At 30.5% G+C, this 25,336-nt stretch overlaps 7 protein-coding genes across 9 annotated transcripts in view; 4 read left to right on the plus strand and 3 right to left on the minus strand.

The window, feature by feature from the left end:
- LOC107017227 (alcohol dehydrogenase-like 7) overlaps positions 1 to 878 on the plus strand; it is a 3,284-nt gene extending 2,406 nt beyond the window's left edge. Inside the window, exons 8-10 of the mRNA XM_015217497.2 lie at positions 48 to 143; positions 216 to 380; positions 450 to 878. Of these exons, the coding sequence (XP_015072983.1) occupies positions 48 to 143; positions 216 to 380; positions 450 to 569 (381 nt within the window). The 3' untranslated portion in view covers positions 570 to 878. The remainder of the gene's footprint in view (positions 1 to 47; positions 144 to 215; positions 381 to 449) is intronic.
- Positions 879 to 1,181: 303 nt separating this feature from the next.
- On the plus strand, positions 1,182 to 3,546 carry LOC107017243 (alcohol dehydrogenase-like 7). Of its 2 annotated transcripts, XM_015217510.2 has the most exons (9): positions 1,191 to 1,383; positions 1,575 to 1,711; positions 1,796 to 1,842; positions 1,933 to 2,258; positions 2,389 to 2,471; positions 2,551 to 2,691; positions 2,825 to 2,920; positions 2,992 to 3,156; positions 3,236 to 3,546. In XM_015217510.2, exons 1-9 carry the CDS (start codon positions 1,323 to 1,325, stop codon positions 3,350 to 3,352), a joined length of 1,173 nt encoding a protein of 390 aa, XP_015072996.1. In that variant the 5' UTR covers positions 1,191 to 1,322; the 3' UTR covers positions 3,353 to 3,546. The 2 variants fall into 2 exon arrangements, with proteins under 2 accessions (XP_027772068.1, XP_015072996.1); XM_027916267.1 differs by lacking the exon at positions 2,551 to 2,691 and having other exon boundaries at positions 1,182 to 1,383.
- A 59-nt stretch (positions 3,547 to 3,605) lies between these two features.
- Positions 3,606 to 8,437, minus strand: LOC107017075 (neutral ceramidase 2-like). Its single transcript, XM_027916630.1, has 7 exons — positions 8,257 to 8,437; positions 7,738 to 8,008; positions 7,383 to 7,641; positions 7,153 to 7,278; positions 6,478 to 6,541; positions 6,200 to 6,369; positions 3,606 to 4,175 (listed from the first exon to the last, which is right to left on the minus strand). The coding sequence occupies exons 1-7, from the start codon at positions 8,435 to 8,437 to the stop codon at positions 3,606 to 3,608; spliced, it is 1,641 nt and encodes a 546-aa protein (XP_027772431.1).
- A 1,595-nt stretch (positions 8,438 to 10,032) lies between these two features.
- On the minus strand, positions 10,033 to 11,370 carry LOC107018144 (phosphoprotein ECPP44). Its single transcript, XM_015218534.2, has 2 exons — positions 10,877 to 11,370; positions 10,033 to 10,662 (listed from the first exon to the last, which is right to left on the minus strand). Exons 1-2 carry the CDS (start codon positions 11,129 to 11,131, stop codon positions 10,285 to 10,287), a joined length of 633 nt encoding a protein of 210 aa, XP_015074020.1. The 5' UTR covers positions 11,132 to 11,370; the 3' UTR covers positions 10,033 to 10,284.
- A 4,316-nt stretch (positions 11,371 to 15,686) lies between these two features.
- On the plus strand, positions 15,687 to 17,749 carry LOC107015715. 2 transcript variants are annotated; one of them, XM_015216079.2, is made up of 3 exons: positions 15,689 to 16,058; positions 16,952 to 17,057; positions 17,587 to 17,749. In XM_015216079.2, exons 1-3 carry the CDS (start codon positions 15,940 to 15,942, stop codon positions 17,593 to 17,595), a joined length of 234 nt encoding a protein of 77 aa, XP_015071565.1. In that variant the 5' UTR covers positions 15,689 to 15,939; the 3' UTR covers positions 17,596 to 17,749. The 2 variants fall into 2 exon arrangements, with proteins under 2 accessions (XP_015071564.1, XP_015071565.1); XM_015216078.2 differs by lacking the exon at positions 17,587 to 17,749 and having other exon boundaries at positions 15,687 to 16,058; positions 16,952 to 17,481.
- Positions 17,462 to 20,465, minus strand: LOC107015714 (lysine histidine transporter-like 8). The gene is made up of 5 exons (XM_015216077.2): positions 19,814 to 20,465; positions 19,056 to 19,189; positions 18,509 to 18,936; positions 18,287 to 18,418; positions 17,462 to 18,198 (listed from the first exon to the last, which is right to left on the minus strand). Exons 1-5 carry the CDS (start codon positions 20,149 to 20,151, stop codon positions 17,713 to 17,715), a joined length of 1,518 nt encoding a protein of 505 aa, XP_015071563.1. The 5' UTR covers positions 20,152 to 20,465; the 3' UTR covers positions 17,462 to 17,712.
- Positions 20,466 to 22,693: 2,228 nt separating this feature from the next.
- On the plus strand, positions 22,694 to 25,198 carry LOC107017407 (auxin-induced protein X15). The gene has a single exon (XM_015217646.2). The coding sequence runs from the start codon at positions 24,728 to 24,730 to the stop codon at positions 25,091 to 25,093; it is 366 nt and encodes a 121-aa protein (XP_015073132.1). The 5' UTR covers positions 22,694 to 24,727; the 3' UTR covers positions 25,094 to 25,198.
- Positions 25,199 to 25,336: the final 138 nt, after the last annotated feature.

Genomic DNA, 25,336 nt, shown 5'->3' on the forward strand with positions numbered 1-25,336 from the left:
AATCCCCCCCCCTCTCCCCCTCTCCCCCTTTCCGTTTACTTGAGCAGGTAATAATCGAGATGACTGATGGCGGTGCTGACTATTGCTTCGAATGTGTTGGTCTAGCAACACTTATGCAAGAAGCATTTACCTGCTGTAGAAAGGTGACTCCACATAATTCTTTTACTAATTAACAATTTGTCAGTTTTTTTCACAACTCTGTGTGTAATATGCAGGGTTGGGGTAAAACAGTTGTTTTAGGAGTTGATGAGCCAGATGCACATCTAAATCTCAACTCTTTTGAGGTTCTTCAGAGTCAGAAAACTCTCACTGGAGCACTCTTTGGTGGTCTTAAACCCAAATCCGATGTTCCTATACTCGTTAAACGTTACCTTGACAAGGTACTTAATCAATCTCCTAGAAAATTCAGTGAAATGAACCTTTACCACAACATTTATGTGGCTTTTCAGGAACTGCAGTTGAACAAGTTTGTGACACATGAAGTGAATTTTGAAGATATCAATAAGGCGTTCGATTTACTCATTCAAGGAAAGAGCCTACGCTGTGTTATTTGGATGGACAAGTTATAGACTCTAAAAGACCATGTTACTTTCCTTTGGGTCTCGAGTTCGATCAAATTTTAGACATTTCAAGACAATATAGGGATGTAATTATTTTCTTATTCCAATAGCAGAAATCAAAATATGAAATAAAACAACTACTGTATTTGACAGAACAATCAATAAGGAAATCCACTTTATACCTAACTGAACTGATTATTAGGTAAGCCACGGGTTAATACCTGTATGGTATATGTTGCTATTTTTGATTCTGAAATTGGAGTCTCCCCAATAATCAGAATGCAAGTTCATCACTAAATACTACTTTCTTCGTTTCAATTTATTTGTCTGATTTAGACTTTATGTAGAATGCATCGAAATATCTTTCAATTTTGTGATTTTAAATACGTCATATGAAAAATTAGAATTAAAGAGTTGTCAAAAGAAGAACGTGCTGATAGCCCACAGCCCCACACGATATAAACTGTATTCAATGTAGGTTTGTTGTGGTGATCAATAAAGGGATCATTAGCCGAACTCTCTTCAACAGTTAGTTCAGATTTTATCCTTAAATCGGTACAATTGTTAAATTTGTAAACATTACTTAAGAACACGTAGATTAAGACGTATGGTATATATATATATTTAATTGTTGCAACTTGCACCAGATCCTACTGTTTTCTGGCAATGAGGTCTCCACTTTGTGACTTTAGCAGCTATAAAAGGCACAAGTGATATGTAAATTTTCAAAATTCTGTTTTCTTTTCTCTAGCATTTTGAAAAATGGCTTCCACAGTACAATCAAGGATTAGCAAAACTGCTGGCAAGCCTATTCGTTGCAGAGGTATGTACATACTCTTCAGAAAAAGGAGGATTTTTATATGATAAAAGTTGTTGCTACTGTGTTGAATTGAGTACTATTTCACTGGTTAGCTTAAATTGTTACTGTTGAACTGTCACGTTACTGAGAACACACTCTTAATTACTTAATTATATTACGTTTCAACACTGACTTGTGAGTTGTGTGTGCTGCAGCTGCGGTGGCAAGAAAAGCAGGAGAACCACTGGTGATAGAGGAAGTGATTGTGGCTCCTCCTAAAGCACATGAAGTTCGACTTAAAATCATTTGCACTTCTCTCTGTCATACTGACATTACCTTATGGAAGTTGAAAGTATGGAACTTTTATCCAAGTATCTCCCCTCGAGAATCACTTGTTTATTAACTTTTGTATCAACTGTTTTTTTTTTCTTGTAAGGAATTTCCTGGCTGCTTTCCAAGAATCTTAGGCCATGAAGCTTTCGGGTAAATTTTACTCCTTCCATTTCATTTTATATGAACGTGTCACGAAATAAGGCATTGATTCTTAATGACATTCTGACTATACTATCTAAGGGTTGTGGAGAGTGTTGGAGAAGATGTTGATGAGTTGAAAGAAGGAGATTCAGTTGTACCGATATTTTTACCTGACTGTATGGACTGTGTAGACTGTAAATCCAAGAAAAGCAACCTTTGTTCCAAATTCCCAATTCAATCGTCTTTGTTGCTGCATAGAGATGATACAAGCAGATTCACTAATGCTGAAGGAGAAACTTTACACCATTACCTGTATATATCAAGTTTTTCTGAGTACACAGTCGTTGATGTTGTTAATGTTACAAAAATTGATCCTGAAATCCCACCTAACAGGGCATGCCTTTTGAGTTGTGGAGTATCAACAGGTAAGTTCCTCATCTTCTAATATTTACATGTTATAAAAATCAACCAAGTCATCATATTAATGTTGTTTGTTTCAATTTTCCTAAAAACTATCTGTGGTTCATGTTTGATGTGATGTAAATTAAACCTCAGGAGTTGGTGCTGCCTGGAAAACAGCAAATGTGGAACCAGGTTCGACAGTAGTTATCTTTGGTTTAGGATCAGTTGGATTAGCAGTAAGTTTCTCCTCCGACTTCTTCCTGCTTATATATGTCAGTATCATGTAAGCTGTTATGCCTCTGGAGGATCTTTTAGGTTGCCGAGGGAGCAAGGCTATGTGGTGCTACAAGAATTATCGGTGTTGGTAGGAACTCTGACAAGTTTGAAATAGGGAAGCAGTTTGGAGTTACTGAGTTTGTCAATTCGAAAAGCTGTGGGGATAAACCTGTTAGTCAGGTGGGCCTTTTATTGGTACAGTGAGGTCTCCTTAAAATGTGGGATTCGTGATCTTGAAAATAAAACGGAGTACATACCTGTATAAATTAAATATGACAATGATTCTTATCTTATGTCAAAACTCTCATATCAGGTAATAATTGAGATGACTAATGGAGGTGCTGATTATTGCTTCGAATGTGTTGGTTTGGGAACACTTGTTCAGGAAGCATTTGCCTGCTGCAGAAAGGTCTCTCCGCGTAAATCTTGTATTAATCAACAACACAAATTTGTCTATTAACCTTAAGCTGTAATATGCAGGGTTGGGGTAAAACAATTGTTTTAGGAGTTGATAAGCCAGATGCACAGCTGAATCTTAACTCTTTTGAGGTTCTTCAGAGTAATAAAACTCTCATGGGATCATTCTTTGGTGGTCTCAAACCCAAATCTGATGTTCCTATCCTCGTTAAACGTTACCTTGACAAGGTACTTAGATCAATCTGCTAAAAAATTCAGTGACCATACGTGAAATTAACTCTTAGTACCACATTATGTGGCTTCTCAGGAATTGGAGTTGGACAAGTTTGTGACACATGAAGTGAATCTTGAAGATATCAATAAGGCGTTTGATTTGCTCATTCAAGGAAAGAGCCTACGCTGTGTTATCTGGATGGATAAGTGATATATATTTACTTTCATTTCAATAATTGTACCTCAACTCTCAATAACCATGTTACTTTCATTTCAGTTCCTTTTGTATCGAGCTCGAGTCAAACTTTAGACATTTCTAGCTCAATATATGGATATGATCATAAGTATGACAGATTATTACAGCAAACTTATTATTGCAGATTTTGCAAATGTTCCTCTCAGAAACAGACAAGTAATTGAGCAGCACATTGTTATATCTACATATTGAAGAAACTTCAACTATCCTATGACACTGTAAAAGCACTAGATGCACCAGTATAATACGAGTTTGATGATTCTTTCGTTTCCTTAGTTGATCCAAAATGTCTTAAGCGATATACGCCAGGACTAGCATCCTCTGGTACTTCCCATTCAAGTGTAGCATAACCATAACTATTCACATCAGCACGAGCAATACCAGTGATATTTCCTGCTTGCCATTTAAAGAACAAGCAAAAATCATCGTCAGGTAGCCAACTTTGGTGTTGAAGCATTTCCACAACAGCAAATGTGCCTTCAGTAAGTAAGTCATATCTTGGATTTGCACTCCAGAATGTTGCAATTACTCTGTCTCCCTTTGTAAACGTTCCGGATTTTGGTACCATTATGTCTTGTTTAATATCGCCAAAATTTATGCCTGGTGGAGGTGAATCACCAGTAGGATTTGGTAATAGACTAAGTTGAATTGACAAAAGGTCTGGTGGTGAAGGTCCTTTTGTAGTAATGTTTTCTCCTTTTGCCATAGATTCAGCTAGCTTCTTGAATTCTTGAATATATGCTGATAATGTGTGTGGACCGTATAGCGTAGACGCAGCCTGCCCAAGTTTAAATGACGATTGATTCAAGTTATATGCACTGAAAATGTAAAGAACAAATTTGGATACATACTTCTATTGTATATGATATGATAGTGAGAACTTTTAAGAGGTGTATGATAACCTATTATAAGAGGCTGACTTTACTATAATTCAAACTTAATAATAAACATCATATATTATTATAAGTGGGAAGCTCTATAGTGAAAAGTTGAATTACCATTTTACCCTTTTACTAAATTAAGATTTAATTTATTATTTAATTAAATATAAATATTTTAATTACACAATGATATATTTAGAAAAACAATGATAAGATTCCTAAAGTCTTTCTATTACTCCTATTTATTCATGCATCACTTAATTACTTAAGTTGAAAGGTTTTTTCAGTTTTAAATTTTGATGGCACTACTTAACTTACATTAGTTACAATGAATATTGTAAATGAAAGATCACTTTTTTGAACTTTCATATGTTACTTCACTGTTTTTAATTAACTTACATTAATTACAATGAATATTGTAAATGAAAAGATCACTTTTTTGAACTTTCATTTGTTACTTCACTCTTTTTAATTAACTTGAATTATTTTCATCTTCCACATATTATTGAAATGTATAGATATTTAAGACATTGAGAAAGAAAATAACAACACAAATCAAGAACACTCAAAATCACAAGAATTCATATTCTAACCTTTTTTTCAAAAAATTTCTTGGTCTTCTCTATTGCATGAAACTATATGATGGCACAGTATGATTCTAATACATTTGAAAATGCTATGTTAACATTTAGATGAACGTACAATAAATCTATTGAAAGAGTAAGTCACGATTTAGATTACAATTTTTTCCTTGTTCTTCCCGTTTTAGTTTTGTTAATTATGATTCTTCCTTCTATATTAAATGATTTTTTGTTATATTTACATGATATGTTGATATATTAATAGGAAAAAAAAAGTAAGGTGGACTACAATTTTGAGATATGTTGTTCATAAAAAAAATTATATTTCTTTAATTAATAGTCACTGTATAAAATTAATTTCATTGTATATGTTCTTTTTGGCTATATATAATACAATCCAAATGCATCAATTTTCTTTCTGATATGGTGCCTTCTCTTCAATCTTTTGGTGTTATATTACATTGTTTGATAAGTTCTCATTGTATTTGTCTATTTTTTTCCCTATGGAGGTTGTTTTTGGTTGAAGGGTAAAAAAAGATTTAAATAATAAAGTATAAAATTAGATTATCATTTTATTCTGTGTTAAATTAAAATATTATAAAATATTTATTTATAAATAGTAATCATTCTACATGCCACACTAAATATTAAAATTTTTGGTTATTATGAGATCATTGAGTTAAATCAATATATAAAGACCATAATCAATGCCCAGTTGCCCACTAAAGATTTGCATTGTTATATGATTAAAGTCTTCAAAAGAATGTGTATGTTGTCGCATGTTTTTTTCTTTGTTTATTTTGTATGTGTTTTCTCTCTATAAACTTCTTTAATTTGATTTTCCATAAATTTCTGATTATTTTAATTGTATTTTTATTTAGGCTAAAGTTAATCTTTTGTGACTATATATAATGCAAATTGGCTATTAGTATCTAAAGTTCTATATTTACAGTTGTTGATAAATTTTATACATTAAAATAAGATTCCTCGTTTGATGTTATTGTGATTAAACTTCTTTAATTTGATTTTCCATAAATTTTTGATTGTTTTAATTGTATTTTTATTTAGGCTAAAGTTAATCTTTTGTTACTATCTAAAGTTCTAAATTTACAGTTTGTTGATAAATTTTATACATTAAAATAAGATTCTTCATCTGATCTTTTTGTCACAATTTTATAATTTTATTTGTAATTGTTGGATTTTGTTATTCGTTACATGCATGTACACGTAGAATTCTAATTGTTATAATGAAATATAAAAAAAAATTAACATAGGATACACGTGCAACGCACGTGTGCTGAAACTAGTATATATATAACTTGCAAGTTATACGTTACAACCTCATATCGTTGTTGCTTGTACTCTTCAAAAGTGGTTATGTATTGTGAGTAAGCGTTGGTTAGGCCAGCTATGACAACATGAGTTTGGTCATCAAATTCGCCATTTCCGCTGCGAATTAGTGTCTCTTTCACTGCCTCTCTTAACCTACGTCCAGCCATTGTTGTAAATTCTGTACCACAACATGAATATGTACATTTTTTCTTAATAATTTTGAAATAAGTTACTGTATATAAGTATATGTCACAAATTTATATTTGAAAATATAGTCAAAATATACCTCCTGGCACAGAAAGAATGATGAGACTTCCTAACCTAAAAATTTGAATTGGAAGTATTGCTGGCTGCAAAAAAGCAAAAACATCATTAAGTTTATTATATGACATATTGAGAGAAATCAAGAGAATTTTCCTTTTGTTCATATTTATACAATAAAAACAAAGAGAAAAGGGTCATAAATACCCTCCAACTTTGATTAATTGTTTAAATTTATCCTCGCCGTTAATTGAAGTTAGTTTTGCCCCTTCCATTACTAATTTCACCAAATTTATCCCTCTTTAGACGGATTGACCCTAATTGACCCGATTCTTTTTTTAGAAAAAAAGCATATTCCTTATTTTAACCCAATAACCCGACACCATTTAAAATAACCCGACCCATGCTCCCAAATATCCTTAACCCATTTACCCATCTCCCAAATGGCTGATTATTTTTCGTTTAACTTTATTTTTACACAAAATTTAGTTAATATAATTGATGTACTTGTTATACACCGAGTATACACTAACAATACCTCTATCCTTAACCAGATAGATTCCAAATAGAATATCATTTGGTAGGGAGATCTTTGTTTATTGTGAGACTTCTAATTAGTCGAGCTCCGATACGATAACAAACAAATCAAAAAGGGAAAAAAAAAAGTATACACCACTTTAATTTTGTTTTTGGGCCTTACCGCCCAAGGATATGGCCGAAACATCTCTCCAGAGTCCAACAAAACAGATTTGGGCTTTTGACAGCTCACTTGATATGGGCTTGGTTCTCTTAACACATCTCTTAACTTCTTCCAGAATGGATTAATCTGAAAATCAAATCAAATTTTCATCTTTAAAACATAGTAATAATAGATTAATTTTAATTTTTTTCAAGATTATAAAAAATTAATTAATTAAATTGAGTTGTGACCTCAGTATCACCCTGTTGGAAACCAAAAACACCAGGCCCATCAGTAGTTCCAGCAGCAAATCCTGGGCCCAATGCTGCAGGGCATGTTTGGACAACCTTATTATCTTCTAATTGAACCTTAATATTTGTAAAATTAATATAAACATGTCGATAATCAATTTTCCCTATTAATTCTTGTTTAGCAGATGTGAAAAGATCAACAGCCTTTTGAAATTGTCTTTCTCCAATAATCTTTGTACTCAATATTTCATCCGGATACCTGCAAGACACGTTAGATTGTAATCTAAAAGATCATGAATCGTGACAAAAATGAATCATCTACTAAACAGTTATCTCAAAAAGGGACGAGTCTTACCCAGGTCCGCAGCCCACACAGAGTTGGTCATTTCCATGACAAGAAGAGTGATTAAAATCACAAGGTAATCCACTATCAATACAAAATGCTCCAACCACATTTGGACTCACATCTCCAACATTTGATTGACAAAATGCTCCAACAAATTTCATTTCTTTGTTTTTTCTCACCTTAAACCCTTGACTAGTTGTATTTGTACAAGGTTGTCCTCCTGTAGGCTTGATTTTAGATGCTTTATTAAATAAATCTTGGTTGATACCTGATCCTGAAATTTGTCATAAGAAAGGTGGTTACCTGTTACAACAGATAACCAGCAGATAAATATAATTTGATGTGCAAAAAATTCTTTAAACTGATAGTGTATATATTAAGTATGATTTCATAAGTGGTGTTAGAAGAGGATTAGATATATGTAGACGTTATCTTACCTTGAGTAAGATAGAAAGGTGTAATTATGTACGATAGACCCTTTCAGAACAGTTATTTTTTTACAAAAAACAAAATGAATATTTTACCTACCTAACACCTTAATAGAAGAATTTTTGGTGAACCAATCCTCAAAGAATCTAGCAGCTGCACCCTTATTATCTCCACTAATTAGCTTATTATTTCTGCTCATTGAAGTGCCATGTGTTGCAAACCAACTAAATGCACCAATATTTTTTCCAGTATCTTTATCCACAAACTTCAAAAGGGTCATTAGGGTATCAATATTTGTGTTATGTTTAGATCTCTCTTCTTGAGGATTGAATAAATATGCACTTGGACTCCTGTTTATGCCTGCATTTTCTAGATTTCCTACATAATTATTCAAACAAAAAATGACAATGTTAGATTCGCGTAGAATACAAATTGTCATGTAGGTGTCATATTAGACACAAGACATTCAGAATTAAGATTTTGAGATAAAAGTTACACTATATTTAGTTGACAATATAAATTTTATCATATCCCACCAAACTAAAGATAACTTTATCCCACCAGCTCGTGGGTGGGGTAAATTAGTAAAAAAAATCATAATTCTAGAACTATAATCTCGAAATAATTTTGCTTTTTTGCACGAGAGAGAATGAAAACTAATGTATTTTTATGAAAATTATTACTTTAAGTCATTTTAATTATACATAATTCATTAGATTAAGTCAATACTAAGACCCATAAATATTGAACTCGTAGAATTTAAATTCTGAATCTACCTCTGCATCGAGCTTCAAATGTTTTGATTTTTTTTTACTATGATGAAATTTGGTTGCTTAGGTTGCTCCGAACGTGCAATTTTGGGAAAGTTGTGTCTTGTTTGTTATATGTTGGAATTGTATGTTTTTTTCGGCTTGAATTTTAGCTATTTGTTTTCAGTTTCATTTGGTATCAAGTATGCATATATCACAAATCCAAAACTTGTATTTTATGAATTTTAGTATTTGTAACTCTGAACTCTTCTTATTTCCCAACATCCTTTCTAAGGCTAACGCGAAATATTTTGAATACTAACTTTCCCAAATACTGAATCGTCCTGCCGTTACATCTCAGAGTTTATGTTCTTTGCAGGCTTTTTAGATTAAGCTCATTATTTCCTCCAGTTCCCCACCATTATGTTACCCCATTTCATAGAATATGCACTTTACACTTTGTAAAGCACACACTTAATGAACCTCAACTTTACTCTTACAGCTCATGCCTCATGGCTAATGGTCCATGTTTCTTCAAAAGCTTATAGCTTGAATTGCAATCTTGTCTAATCCATAAAGGCATGCTAACAAAAATGCTTGATGTGAGAACTTTCTTTGGTAAAGTTTAAGTGAGTCAATATAAGTAATTTTTATATTGTTAGATCGCATTTTAATTTATAGCAGGTAACTTATGTTATTATTAAGATTGCATATTTGTATTTTCATGATGCTTTGGCTATACATACAAATATCTTTAAGTTACCTAATGTCACTATCAAGATTGCATATTTGCATTTTAATGATTGTTTTGGTTATATAAATATCTTTTCTATCAATATTGCAATTTAAAGATGCTTTGACTATAGTATGATGATAGTTATTATACCATTCCATTTATTATCTATTAATATTTGATTGACTAATCTTTATATCAGAGTAGTTGAATGATCAATAGATTTGGTACTTTCTTATAAGTGGATGAATCAAGAGAAATTTAAATAGAAACTCTAAAACTTTTATCATCTTTTATGTAATAATATATATATGTATGATAACTCGATATTTTTACTATACATTAATACATGAACAATACGTTTTCATATAACAGAGTTGGAAATGAAACAACTAAACCATAAAACAAGAAGTCAATAAGGATAAAATCAACTGCATTTTACAAATCCATATTATCAAACTTCATACACATAAGGCACATATATATGCACTTACATACAGAAATATCAAATACAGTACTAACAATTATCCTTCAGAATCCAAAAAAAAAACAAAGTGAAGGAAATGAAACACTAAAAAACCAAAACAACACAGAAACACAATCATAACATCCCAAAAGTAAAATTAAAAAAACATTTCATTTAATTTAGTCTTTTTCCTTCTCCTTTTCCTCTTCAGCCTTTGAGTGGTACCCTGGTAATTTCTCCTTAATTTTGTCCAAAAATCCCTTTTTCTCCTTCCCCTCCGCCTCATGCTCCACCGCAGCCGGTGGTGGTGGTGGCGGCGCCGCTACTTCCTCCGTCTTCTTATGTCCGCCACCTGGCAATTTCTCCTTAATTTTGTCTAGAAATCCTTTTTTCTCCTCTGTTTCCTCGTATTTCTCAACTGGAACTGAAGTATCCTCTGCTTTCGATTCTTCCTTGTGATCACCAGATATTTTTTCCTTAATCTTATCCTTCAATCCCTTCTTTTTCTTCTTCTTGATCTTCTGTCCATCCTCTCCAATTTCTTCCTCCTCATCACTCTGCAAATCAATCAACATATATCATCTACGTACAACATATCAATGATCACGTATAATTTATTCATACCAGCTAGAAAAAGTAAACACTAAATTTACTCGACTATTTGTTCAGAAAACAAAGTGTAAAAGTACAATATATGTATCATCATAAAAGACGTCTGTTATATTTATTGATTTGACGTAAATATTAATCAGGGATGAAAGAGAGACTTACGGAGCTACTAGAGCTGCTATTTGATCGATGAAGTTTCTTCTCTTCTTTCTTTTCCTCCTCCTTGTGTTCCACTTCTTCACTTACGTTAACTTTTTCAGACAACTCAGATGAAATTGCCTCTTCTTCATGAGCATGACTTGGTTTTTCCTCTTTTTTTTTTCCAATGAAATCAAACAAACCACGATCAGTAGATTCCACGTTGGTACCAACAGTCTCTTCAACGGATGCCTTGTTCTGTTCGTATTGATCAGCCATAGTTCTTCTTCTTTTTTTCAATCAAAAGATATTATCAACAAGTGAAAGTTTGAATATTGAATTGAATTGGATGTGATTGAAATATGAGACTTGGTGCGCTTTTTATAGCAATTACAAACACGGACGTTACGCTGATTAAGATTTTTTTATTTTTCGATATAGTAATAAGAAAAAGGAGTTCAAACGTCTCGTAATAATAATACTAATAATAAAGAGTAATTAAGTACACCAAGTTAAACCGACGTCTACGTGGCTTTTTTTGTTCTTCACACTTTCCACTGTATATCAATTTTAAATACTCGTCATGTAGCACGACAAGTGGACAAATAATCTTTACTTATACGACTGAATTAGTGTAATATATGATATTTTATCACAAAAATTTATTATTATCTTTTCAGTCGAGCTCGTCATATTAAATATGTTTAATACAATTTACTATAATCGCTATGTTATTTGTAAATTATTCTATATAAATGAATTTTTGTCTCATCTATATTTTAAGAATAACGACTACGAATATCTCTTATACTAATATAATTTGTAAGTGAACATTGATTTTACTTTTCTTTTACACAATCTTTGAATGAGTATCGCAATATTTCCATTTGATGAGCAAGTCTACATGGTAGCTTTGATTAATCTTAATCATGTAGCGCCCGAAATCAAATATAACACTCCTAACAATATTTTTTCCATATCAAAGATAACGCGACTAAGTTTGCGTACTCTATTACACGACAGACGTGATGAAAAAGGATGTGTACATTAAAAAGAAGTAATTAGAATAATGTAGAGACAGACACGCTGTACTTTTGACGGTGACAGACAGCCAATGAAGTTCACACACGTAGGATGACAACGTGTGAGGTCGTCCTTGTGGGACCAGGTGGTGTCGGCCTTGGTTGGATAACTTTGTGTGTCGGTATTAGTAGGGTACAATGAACATGACACGTGGCGCAATTATAGGGGCCAAGTAAACTTCGAGATCCCAAAATTAAGTTGATGTTTTCAATTTCATGTGGGGCTCCGATCTCCATTCATGGATCCTTGTCCATTTCCTTACATAGTTTATTCGATAATTACCATCGTAAATCTATATTGAAATCTAACTAAATATAAATTTGTGTTTGAAAAATTTTAAAAAACAATGTAAAACTTTTTTTTAATTAAAAGACTTCGTTTCTAAAATTTGTAATTGAAATTTCTATATTAAATATGAAGAAGTATTTATCATCGAATATATAATAAGCTATTTAATTTAAGGTGGGTCCCAAAGGAAAAAGGACAGGTGGTCGGTTTGACGTTTGGTATAATAACTTTTGAAAAGAATGAAGGTTACGAAAAAACCTTTTAAATTTTGAGATGAAACGTAACCATTTAAGTATAGTTAGGGGTGTGCTGTTTAATTGGCCCTTTATTTTGCTTTCGGTAAGTAACGCTTTCATCAGATTCCAATAATGCCGTTTCCTTTTTTTCTTGCTTTAATAATCTTCGAGCAAAACATGATGTGAGCGTGATATAGGATGTTGTATGAATGATCGGCATGAGATAATAAATTTAAAATATGAGATTTGTTTTCTGTATTATCATTAAAGAAGATTATTACGAATTTTTCTATTTCATTTTTCACTAAATTTTATGTAATGAAACTATAAAATCGAAATTTTAGCAAAATAGCATAAGATCGGAGATATAGAAAACTAAAAGTTAGCCTCAATATTCAAGAGGAAATAAATTTATTAACAAAATGAAAGCTTGAAAAAAAGTCTCACAAATTATTGAAAAATCACGAATGACCAAAAATAAATAATTACTTGTGGGTAAAATAGTAAATAAAGGTAAGAATATGTTTGTAATTAGTTTTAGCTATGCCTAGGAATATTGTCGACAAATTGAAACTTTGCTATCAAGATTAATTGTTACTTTACATTTGTAATTGTTTGCTTTGCCATTTTCGTACAAGTGTGTCTTGTGATAAGATTCCATTGCATGAACATAATCAATCACTCTCGATTAGACCCAAAAATAAAATGATATTTTTTATAGTAACGATGAAATTAAAAAAATTTCTAAGGATTGTGTACGGTATGGTAGATAATAATATCATATTGAAATTGAATTTAACACCACTATTTGGTTATTATGATATTTAACATGCTCAAAAATTTTGATACTCATACATAATATTTGATATTTATAAAATAAAGTATCGAAATATGTAGTTGCATATAAAATTTATATAACTCTATAAATGTAAAACAAAATCTAATTATTAGATCTAAACTTTGACTACTCTATCTTGATTTAAATATTATTTTGGGTGACCGAATAATAAAAAAAAATTATTTATACTTTATTTTAAATATTTTTACATGTGTAAAGTCTTATCAATATAATATAATTAAAAGATTCTTTTAAAAGTTAAAATTATGACTTTTTGTTATACGAATATATGATACATATAAACCCTAATATAACTTTTCGCTAATAATAATTCAAATAAATCTCTTTGATTCTATCTAACTTCGCCCTGCTTTGAAGTAACCATTATTCCTCTGTTGTCTAACAAGTATTTTTAGGATACCCAAAAAAATTTGGACTTTGATGGATTCATGTTTGCCACTAGTGTGCTAATCAAATCAAATTAAAGCATTGTTAATTACAAATTACAATCCATCTATCGTATTTGCTGTTTCCTTAAGACTAATTAATATATAATTAGAGGGAGGAATAGAAACCAAAATATCTTGATAAAAGATACATTTATATTGGTTTATTGTTTTTGATTCAAACTATATATGCATATATTAAAAATATTTAAATATATATAATAATAATAAACTTTATTAATTTTGAATCTACTAATTCTTATTTTCAGAGTTGCTTCTAGCGAATTGTTATTATTGAGAAAAAATGATTTTCTACAAATATTATCCAATATGATTGATTAGTCTAGACCCATCTAAATAAGTCATAATGCTACTAGTTGAATTGTGTGATGTCTTGATAACTCTTGTTGAAAAATGTACCGTTTGATAATTATTTTGTGTTTACATATTTCATAGTCAATATTATTACTCCCACCTCATAAATGTCATTATGTATAATAGCTAGTAGAGATGACTAATTATAGTGATTGTGAATAATTATTAATGGATCACGTGATAATAATAACTGATAACGAAAGCAATTTTGAACGGTCGATAAATTAGTGAAATAGTATTTTTCTAAAAATTATTAATTATATATTTTAGTAATAATTATTACAATATAATATAATATGACGAAGGGATCCTTCAAACATGTATGTGAGAGCAACACAATATCCCCTCTAAAAAAGTACCCAAAGCCCAATATTCAATATTAACAATTTAGTGAAGAAAACAATTACATTTTTTATTAATAAGGATTACAAGTGGTTATTTTATTTGATTGAAACTATACTCAATTATTTTGCAATACAAATTTTGCAAAATATAGTTAGATTCAAAAAAATTGTAATTGGATTTTTTTTTAAATATAATCTACTAAATAGATTAGTCTATATAATGGATGTTTTTCAAGAAAAATATGATGTTATTTTAAAAATTAGATATTTATATGAAAAGAAAAAGAAGCAATTGATGATAAGATATTTATAACTCTGCAAGGAATAACACATTAGTAATTTATATTATAAACATTCAAGCAAGAATTATATATATATATATATATATATATATATATATATATTGATAAAATAATCTCATTAGTTTCTTAATCAACGAGAGACTTAAAATGCATTTGATGAATATAGTTACAACATACCTTTATGGATCTCTTGATAATAAGATATACGTTGAAAGTTTCTGAAGGATGTACGATGCCTAAAGGATATAGTTCAAATTTTCAAAAAATGTATTCAATTAAATTGCAAAGGCCATTGTAAGGTTTGAAGTAATCTAGATGCATTTTGCTATAATGGTCTTAGTGAGTACTTATTTAAGGAAGGTTATACAAAATTACAAATAATACAATTTGCCATGTATTTTTATAAAGAAAACATTGAAATTTGTTGTACTTGTTATTTATGTTGATTACACAAATCTTATAGTATTAGAACTCCAATAGAAATTCAAAAGGCAAATGACTATTTAAGAAACGAATTTAAGATAAAAGATCTTCAAATGACAAAATTATGTCTTGTTGAATGCATAGTTCTTTTTTATATAATTAAAACGAGTATCACATTTATATAACTAATTTCGATTTATAGATTGTTCCCTACTTTCCGGGGAAAAAGAGTATTATTAGTTGTATAAATTAAACTTAGCAATTATGAAAATGCCCAAGATTAAGAAATTTATGCTCATGTACAAACGGCAATTATTAAAATATTTAAATATTATCATAATTAAGTTTTCATATCAGGACAAAATATATTGATTGTGGACAAAATACATCCACAATCAATATTTTTATCAAATCTAATCTCTTAGTTTGTTTTTGTTTAATGAATTATGACTCAAATTTGTTTTATAAGTTTCTTTTGTTATCTTTGAAAAATAAATCACACTAAGATATTTGCCAAAAAAATAATAATTAAATATCTCAAAAATAGTTCAGGTAAGAAAATAATATTCCAAAGAAAATTAACTGGTATCGAATTTCTTCTTTACAGTAAGTCAAAATTCCTTCCGCCGGCGGCCGTGATCCCGTCGCCGGAAGGAACGCTGTTCTGTAGATACACAAATTTCAGACGGAATTGCATTTGATAGATTGCAAAAAAGTTTAAAGAGGAGGAGAGAAAGCAGTAAATTGGAATCATGATAACGCGATCGAATTTGGCGGAGCAGCTGAGAGAGTATCAGATTCGATCAAAGCACGATTGGGCTTCGGTCTCCTTCTTTTCCTCCACCTCTAATCTCACATCTACAGCTTCAAGGTATTCTATCAATTCATTTCTAGCTTCTGCAATCATTTTATTAAAAACCTACATTTACTAATTCCTGAGCCAGATCCAGGATTTTAATCAGTGAATCAATGCACTTCTATGGCTAAATGTTGATTTTATTTATGAAATTTATCATTTCGGATTGATAATTGTGAGGTCTCAGGTTTAAATCCCAGCTTAGACTAAAACACAAGGTAGCTGTAAATGTTTGTGATGGGAGGTAATAGGTATCCCGTGAAATAATCGATGTGTGCACTATAGCTGGCCTGGACACTGGGATTGTCAATTTTTTTCCAATCATTACGGGTTGTTCCTGTTATCAAATCAACATGTACTTCTGAAAGTCTATTTTTCTGTTGTTGGTACTATTAGAAAATTTGTGTTTGTCAAAGTTTAGGATTACGTGATTGAATGGTATAAATGAACTTTATATGTATAGCTCAAAATGAGACGTGGGAATCGTTAATTTATACTATGCCTTTTTCACCTCACCGCTGCGCCTAGTAGAGTTTTGAAGCGAGTGAATTATTGTATGGTATATAAAACGAGGAAGGTGAAATGCCCAACTTAGAAACATATGCAGTTGAATCTTTAAATCAATGTAACACCTCGAGATTAATGTGAAGAAAGCAAAATGTAGAATGGAAAATGTTCAGCTCCGATCTTGTTTACAATGTTGTATTTCATTGAGAGTAAACTGGATGAAGAATGAATGAATTGCATCTTTGCGCTTGGTCCTAGAACTTTACTTTTGTGGAAGAACTAGCAGCATGCTAGCTGATTTATCCTTTCCTTAACAGTTTAGTGCATAATATCATTGCAACTTCTGACTGTTTGTTATTCTGAGCCTTCTTTTCTCTTATTTCCTTCTTCTATTGATGCAGGGCGGATGTCGTCATGTTTGTAATATGTGAGCTGGTTATCTTGGCACTCCTGGTTTTCTCTGTAGTTTCATTGTACTTCACACATCTAAAGCTTGCATTTATCCTAGTAAGTACTAGCTTGCTATTGCTTGTATGTGTGACAATTGCAAAACAAGTTACAGAAGCCAGGAAGAAGAAGCGAAGAATGCTTCTTCCATTATCAATTTAGAAGTGCGTGATGGAAAATCTTTTTTGCTATGCCCAACCTATATTTTAATGTGAAATCTCAACCAACAATTCTGTCTTTTCTTTTTTTCTTTTCTGAATTCCTTTTGACACAAGTAATTGTAGTAGAAGCAAGCTGATTAAATGGTGCTGATTTTGAGATCATTTGACATCAGAGCTGTCATTTTTGTTATATATTTCATAGGTGTTTGTGATTCTCATGTACCTTCATACTTAAATCTCTATTCAGTCTTACATTTTATTGTCACAATGGAAGGCATTTGTTCTGTCAACATTGTTCCTAAATCATGAAGAATATTGATCTTTGATGTCTGCACTTTATTTTCCTTAACAAGCATTAGGATATTTACATAATACATCATTGAATGTGACAACAAGATATAAGTGCTTGTGTGCTTTTATATTTACAGAGCGCATGAAGAGGCTTCAACTTGGACATCTTGTTGGCTGGCTGCTGTAAAGGTTATTTTTCTCCTCAGTTTTGACCAATTAAGCTCCTAGTTAGATTTTATTGCTTACCCGAACTTTTTTGGTATTCACTGGGTCTTGAAGAAATGGACATCCATACCTTGAGTTGCTATTGTCCATATTGCACTAAATACTAAAAGAATACTTAGAACCAAACCCAATAGTCCAAGTGACCAATTAACAAACCAACTTGGACTGTATCTTTTAGGTTTCTTGATCATTATCCACATTAGACAAGGATATGCCAAGGTAACAGGCAGAGCAATGCCACCAATAAGCCCAGCCAAACTTGGCAAAAAGGGGAGTGCTACTGATATGAAAAATGTTAGGCATCCAAAGAATACCCTCAATCCTGTTCTTAGCCACCATGGACATGGTTTCTTCTTCTTGCTGGTGTACTTCAACTCCCAATTGTCAAACACTGGCATTGCATAGATTTGGAATGAGGTAAGGCAATGGATTGCCACCAGTAAACTTGTTATCCCTAGAATTACTTTTGAAGTGTCTTCTCCATGGTATTTGTCCAGTGCACTCAATATCCCCCCATTTGGCATCTGCCATGACAAAAAGTGGTCAAATTTTAAATTAAATGCCACAAAAGTGGCTATCTAGTGTAAGCAATCCAAATTGTAAGGATTTTACCAGGTTTCCATAAGCCCAGTAGCCTCCAATTGCCAATGGAAACAAACACAAAGCAATGATAGAATATGAGAACTTGACTCCTTTCCACATTGGCACATGAGATGGATTCTTTAAGCTAGAAGGCATTGTACCCTATGACACAACTAACCACTGTTTAAAAAACAGCACTTTTATAACATATAACAAGTTGAAATTGTAAAATTGGTTTGTTAATATACAAACCTGAATCTCAAGAACAAGATTATGGCCCCTGAATGCAAAAACTATCATTCCTAGAGCATTCAAGATGGTACAAATTGTTGCAACATCAGATGTATTTTCAACAGGTTCAAATGGAACACCTTGTGGCCGTTCTTTTACAACAGAAATTACCCATGTCAAGGTACAATAGGTCACCGCGGAGATCGAACCGACAAGAGAAATTCCAGCAATAGAATTTAAATTAGGGAGTTGAGCAAGAACTATGGCTGAAACAGTGAACACAATGTACCACTCTATGGTACTTAGAGTGGTAATATGGCTATTTGAAGCACAAACAGTTTGGAAGAAAATCTTCATAGAGCTTCCTCCAATCATAATAAGTGTAACACAAGTACCACCTGATAGGTACATTGTTGGAAATAGGGCCAAAATCTTTCCAAGTTTTTCACCTACACAACATTTAATAAACTCGATAAGACATAGTACAAGTTCACATGGTACGTGTATTTTTGAACTTAATCACATAGCCCAGAGGGATAAAAATCCGTGGAGTAATGGTTGTGCTTACCGAAAGCAGCCATTGAAAGGCCAAGATAACGGCTATTGCGCATGCCAGGGGCAAATTCATGAAGTTGAATGAGTAACCAAAGTGTGTATAATTGCCACATAAATACTAACGATAGACTTATGATCCCCCATATCCTACAATTTACCAAATCAAAAGCTAATCAGTATACAACACAACAATCCAACATTTGGTATTATAACCAGTATAATTTCACATGTGAGGTCTGAAGAAGATGAAGAATTGTATAGATATTGTTTCTGATAGATTCTTGACTCAAGATAATTTTAGAATAAGTTTGAAAAAACCAATACAAAATAAAAGGGCTATGATGGAAAACAAATAATATTTCATTTTCCAATAATTGATACTAGTTCCTAAATAATTAGTCATTCTCCTCCCAATAATTATATCGACTCTCAACTATATATCACTGCTTAACAAACACTTCACTTACATAGATACTATTACATCACTAATTCTAGTACAATTTTTTTAAAAAAAAAAAAAATCCTTTTTTTAGTAGGGAAAATTTTCATAAAAAACATTTCTTGTTTACTAATATCATTATCAATTCTTAATAAATATTTGAAATATTTTCCATTTTCTTCACCAAAATAAAATCTACAAGATTTGAAAAATGACTTCTATCATATCAAACAATACACCTTTTATTTATTTTCCCTTTAGCAAGAAATTAAAGAAACATACAGAAAAATAACAAGAGTAAGTAAACAAGTTTTGATGATTATTGTACATACCATCCAAGTGTGATAAAAGCAAGAGGTAGAAGTAGAGCTTGGACACCAATCCCAGAACAAAGTGTATGAAATGCAGCATAATATGCATTTCCACTTCTTGATTCAGTAATTGGAAGCCAAGCATCTAGAGCAGGATCATGAAGCTTTGTAAGATGACCAATTTCTTCCATATATGTTAAAGCTTTCTTCATTATTGGACTTGCACTTGCTAAAGGACTCATTAATATTTTTGAAGAAAATGGACTTTTTGGTTTTGAATCATCATGAGGAGATGATGTTAAAGAATTTGTTGTACTACTAATATTTTTCATTTCTTCTACTACTAATTCCCTTTCCATAATATATTTTCTTGTAGTAATTGGATGATTTTCTTCTACACTATGCTTCTTTTTATATAGTGAATAAAGTAGCAATGCAACTTTGAAATTTGACTAGACCCCACATTATGGGATGATTTTCCTCCACACTTGCTACTATTTATTTTTTTGGTTGTTACTTTTTATTTGGTGTTCATATTTATATTAAAGTGTTGAATAATTAAAGTTTACATTTTTGAAGGCAAATTAAAGGAGGCGGTGAGCTTCCCTTCAATAGTTTAAGTTTTTAAGTTCAGGACTATAATTAAAAAATTTATCTGATAAAAGATAAAGAATACTAGTTATCCATCACATCACACAATCTTATTATTGAGTTATATATTAATGGTGAAATTTAAATAATTAAAACTATTAAATTTAAATTCTGAATTATACTGATGTGTGTTAATCTTTCATAATTAATTATTATTCAAATGAAAAGTAAGATATCACTCCTTTGTGGTGAAAAAAATATATTTTGAATTTCATAATTTTGAGAACTATGAAATATACCTTAGCACTGAAATTAGAGCAAATTTTCTTAACGTAAAACAAATGAAGATCAGAAGCTGCAAAGAAACCTCTGAAACCCACTTTTTGGGAATACAATATATATTAATTTCTTTTTCTTTTTTTTTAATCATAATTTTCAGCTTGAGGTGCAAGGAAATTTCACTAATTAGAAAAGCTTAACTTGACTCTTAGAAAAGTAATAAGGTGTATATATATATATATATATATATATATATATATATATATGTATGTATATATATATATATATATGTATGTATGAATTAACACAATATATGTGTTGCCACAATTTTCTCTTTCGAGGAAACTACTTAAACCAAATCTAAATTAAATGATCTTGTTTTGAAATAATCCGATAGTGGAAATATTCGAAAATAAAATCTATACAAAGGAAAAACGTCTATTTATTAAGTCTTTTATTATCTTTAAATCTTGAATTATATGAGCACTTCAACTAAAAGTTTAAGTTGTTTACTAGCCATTTACTCCATTCGTCTATCTTTACTTGTTCAGTATTGATTTGACATACTTCACTATCCTCATTCCTCACTTTGAATAAAATAACGAATTTATTATATATTCATTCTTTGAATACAATAAATTTGATGATTTGCTAAATATTTTTAAAAAATCAATCATTACGTTTAATAATAAAAGTAAATTAAAAACTAAGTTGAGTTATCTCTTAATTCTTCATAACTGATAAATAAAAATAAATAGAAAGAATATTAATAATATTATATGTCCCAATGACCCTATAGAATTAACCTATTGTGTTGGAGAATTATGATATGACTAATGACTCCAATTGTCATAGGAGGTGATACTTGCAACTTTGACTCTTTTAGTAAACTGATAAATATAACTAGAAAATATTCAAAGTTGGCAAAAAGCCTTTAGTTAGGACCACGTGGCTAAAATGATTTTTCAACAACTTCTTTTTTATTTTTTATGTTCCCAAGGATATAAAGAGGGTCGCAACTTTATATATATTATAGAACCCACTAGAGCCACAACCATAGTTGTATTTTGTAGTGTTATTTGTGATATGTCTTTTCACTTTGAAAAATCCAAGTAGTTCTTTTGACTAGCTAGTTAGCTCCTAATTGACAACCACATGTGATGTAATTAGGATGACGCAAATAAATAAATATATGAATATATTTATTTTGTTTTCATATATAATTAGACATGGAGTCAAAATTTTATCTTATGAATTCTAGACCATAAACTTTTACTTATTGAGTTTTGAATATTATACATTTTATTTTATTTTCAAATAGATGTTATTCCGCCAATAATCCAAATCAATATCGAATTGGTCAAATTGATTAACAAACGATAGATCAAGATCACATGTTGTTCATTGGAAATTGAAGAGGAGAGAATCAGTAAACATCGATTAATCGATTAATTTTAATTTTTGTTATTGTGAGATTTATCAGATCGTCCTTATGTGAACGATCCATACTAATTCTAGGATTTGTGGTAAGCTAATTTTAAAAAAATAAATGTAAAGTATTCTGTGACGAGCTTTAAAATGAAATACAAATGTATATGGCATGCTGAAATAAGGTTTGACAATTGGGGACATACTTTTTGTACTGCGCATGCAAATATATAAGATTTATTAAATAATACTCTATTATCATTATAAAATTATTAGTATTATTTATGTTAAAGGGAAATACATTTAAATTGTTGTTAATTTGTGGCAATGCATGTATGATGACTAAGCACTTTGGCTGTTGATGTCCCACTTTATTTTTTTGCTTTGGCTAAGGCTGCTCCTGGGGTTCTTCGTATTGTAACTTAGCCTTGTTAACTTTGTTTTTTTTTCTATTATTCGGACGTAATATATGTATTGACGATATAAAAAATATTTAAGGATAATTATGCATCACAAAATATCACTAATTGATAATGTAAAATGAATGATAAGTAACCTACTATATATACATATGCTTAACTATACAAATAATGCATATAACTTTATTTTTTTTTAATTTTTTTTTTTTTGACATATTGTAGTTACCTTGTAATTAAGCAGACCTCTAAGATTTTACTTTTGGAGACCACTTTTAATCCTGTTAAATTATGATTGTTTGATGTTGATGCTTGCTTTAATTATTACTACTATCTAAAATTAAATTATCCTTATTAAGATTGCTATATATGATTTTGACTAGTTGACAAAATAGTTTAGTATTAAAAATAAAATGATGCACTTCATCATCATGGATCACAAAGAAATTTATTGGGTGAAGTACTCAAAACCAAACCATATTTTCTTCTCAAAGCTATTTAAATTATTTAATTCACACCAAATATAATACTACTATAAAATATACAGTATGAAAAAAAGACAGAAAAACTATCACTGCTTTTGACAAAAGACATCTTACTTAGCCACCAGCCCACTAATTAAGGTTTACTTTTATACACACATTTCACTTAATTAATTACTTATATCTTTCATAGTTATTATAATAATTAAAAGAAATGTCACAAAAATGATCTTATAGTGGGGTTTTACACGACCTACAAATATGTATAGAAAACGATTTATTTTTCATTTAAGTTTTATATATCGTCAGTGAATTAGAATTACTTATATGTATATCAGTATATTCTTATGGCCATTCATATTTCTCCAATTAGTTTCTAACCATCTTAAAACTAGCATTTTACATCAAATGAAAGCTAATAAAAGTTCTTTATATTCATGATGAAACCACTAGGAATGCTAGGATATAATAGCAAAAAGTACAATAATTAAGTTGTAATGCAAAGAAAAATTAGGATCAACTATATAAAGATTCACTTATATCATAGTATTCCGATCAATAGGAATTGATTGTATGCTAGCATTACACAAAATAACATAAAAGTTATAAAGTAATAGAAGTTATCTATATTGATCATGATGATGAATCATTTGGTGGCACTAGGATGATTTAACTAAAATTCTAAACTTTGGGTGATTTGAATATGGTGACCATGTCTATCCACTCCATGGTTGTCCAAATAACTAAAGCTATATGATAAAGTCTTGATCCAATAAGTTAATGTGACACCTTAATTAGTTTAATTTATTCATAAAGTAAAAGGTAATCCAATATATTAACCTTTTAGTTATGAGGGAGATTCAAAGAAGGATCGAACATCTATTATACATATTTACTAAGCCAGCGTCAGCATTTAAAAAGTTATTAGCTATTCAACACTACTATTTGGCTCATGTTGATCACATGAAATTGTACGTTCATATGATTAAGATTATAAAAAATATAGAATCAGTAAGAAATTTCTATATCCACATGCTACGCATGAACAATCTAGTCACGTTATTAAATTTCATAAAGGCAAATTTCTATAGCACCAATAACCATAATTTGACAAATACAGATTTAGAATTTAAAATTTATGATCACTTTTTACCGTACTTCAAGTTAATACATTATAACAACTTGATTCACATTCAAATATTTATAAATATTTGGTAAGTTTCTTGATACATATATAGTATTCGAACCAAAAATACTGAAGTCCGACATGTAGGTTTCTACGTAATTCTAGTTGTAACAACAAATCAAGATCCACTTCAAGACAAATCTAGACCATTGCCTTTGCACTTACATTTATACCTTGAATTTGTCTTTCACCATATTGGATATATAGCGCAATCCAATGTAGATAGATCATATATCACTTTCACACTCCCATCCACACATAAAATTAAACTACTCATCCACTTTAATAATTCTTGCTTCTTAGCTTTACTTATATATATTCCTTAGCATATATATAATTTCACTATTTCGATCATCAACTTCTTTGATAATATCAATTCTTATAGTTTCAGTTCATATTATTTCTCTCACTTCATGAGTCAAGCTAAAATACAAGAATCGATTTATTTTCGAGAGAAGTGATCGTTGAAGTCATAATTTATTTTTTTTCTTGCTTCCATCGTGAAATTCGACAATCTAAATTGTTTCAAAGTTTGTTAAGGATAGACACTCAAATGAAGAGTCCTTCTAAGAAATTAAGTAACATTATAGCCAAGTGGAGGAAAGGAAAGAAAGGTCAATTTGTTGTGTATACAAAGGAAGGCAAGAGATTTGTTGTGCCATTGTACTATCTAAATCATCCAATTTTCAAAGTTTTACTTGAAATGGCTGAAGAGGAGTATGGTTCAAATGTGAATGGTCCTTTGCAAGTACCTTGTGAGAATGAATTGATGGAGTATATTCTATGTTTGTTGAGAACAAAACTTGGTAATGTGGAAATTGGAGAAGCAATTTCCTCTATTGGTACATGTAGAGAAACAAATGTTTCTTGTAATTTCTCCTCTTTGCAATGTGATAGTTTAGTTGAAAGTATGTCTTGATGACTTCATTAGGTTAGAAGATAGAGTAGGAGATGATGATTATATATGCATTGTAATTACTATAACATTGATTACAAGTTTGAAGTTTTGATACTTTTTTACGTACTTTTCTAGTTTTAGCAATTCTTCCACTCCCTCTGATGTTCTCCTCCTCTTTTTTCTTTTTGATCGTTTGATATTCGTATGAGTTTGATTAAATTTAGATTCACGCATATGATAGAATATATGTACTAATGTAAGCTA

Source organism: Solanum pennellii, chromosome 4 (genome assembly GCF_001406875.1).
Source record: "Solanum pennellii chromosome 4, SPENNV200".
NCBI lineage: Eukaryota > Viridiplantae > Streptophyta > Magnoliopsida > Solanales > Solanaceae > Solanum > Solanum pennellii.

What these genes read in the sequence shown, in the direction of transcription:
- LOC107015715 (XM_015216078.2), top strand. Translation starts at nt 15,940, where the DNA reads ATGATAACGCGATCGAATTTGGCGGAGCAGCTGAGAGAGTATCAGATT. An exon ending in CTCACATCTACAGCTTCAAG is followed by an intron (nt 16,059 to 16,951) that starts GTATTCTATCAA and finishes CTATTGATGCAG; the next exon opens with GGCGGATGTCGTCATGTTTG.
- LOC107017243 (XM_015217510.2), top strand. Translation starts at nt 1,323, where the DNA reads ATGGCTTCCACAGTACAATCAAGGATTAGCAAAACTGCTGGCAAGCCT. An exon ending in TTAGGCCATGAAGCTTTCGG is followed by an intron (nt 1,843 to 1,932) that starts GTAAATTTTACT and finishes ATACTATCTAAG; the next exon opens with GGTTGTGGAGAGTGTTGGAG. An exon ending in GAGTTGTGGAGTATCAACAG is followed by an intron (nt 2,259 to 2,388) that starts GTAAGTTCCTCA and finishes ATTAAACCTCAG; the next exon opens with GAGTTGGTGCTGCCTGGAAA.
- LOC107017075 (XM_027916630.1), bottom strand. Translation starts at nt 8,437, where the DNA reads ATGACCCTTTTGAAGTTTGTGGATAAAGATACTGGAAAAAATATTGGT. An exon ending in TCCAACAGGGTGATACTGAG is followed by an intron (nt 7,279 to 7,382) that starts GTCACAACTCAA and finishes TTTGATTTTCAG; the next exon opens with ATTAATCCATTCTGGAAGAA. An exon ending in CATTCTTTCTGTGCCAGGAG is followed by an intron (nt 6,370 to 6,477) that starts GTATATTTTGAC and finishes GTTGTGGTACAG; the next exon opens with AATTTACAACAATGGCTGGA.
- LOC107015714 (XM_015216077.2), bottom strand. Translation starts at nt 20,151, where the DNA reads ATGGAAAGGGAATTAGTAGTAGAAGAAATGAAAAATATTAGTAGTACA. An exon ending in CCTTTCAATGGCTGCTTTCG is followed by an intron (nt 18,937 to 19,055) that starts GTAAGCACAACC and finishes AATGTTGTGTAG; the next exon opens with GTGAAAAACTTGGAAAGATT. An exon ending in ATCTTGTTCTTGAGATTCAG is followed by an intron (nt 18,419 to 18,508) that starts GTTTGTATATTA and finishes GTTGTGTCATAG; the next exon opens with GGTACAATGCCTTCTAGCTT.
- LOC107017407 (XM_015217646.2), top strand. Translation starts at nt 24,728, where the DNA reads ATGAAGAGTCCTTCTAAGAAATTAAGTAACATTATAGCCAAGTGGAGG.
- LOC107018144 (XM_015218534.2), bottom strand. Translation starts at nt 11,131, where the DNA reads ATGGCTGATCAATACGAACAGAACAAGGCATCCGTTGAAGAGACTGTT. An exon ending in ATAGCAGCTCTAGTAGCTCC is followed by an intron (nt 10,663 to 10,876) that starts GTAAGTCTCTCT and finishes ATTGATTTGCAG; the next exon opens with AGTGATGAGGAGGAAGAAAT.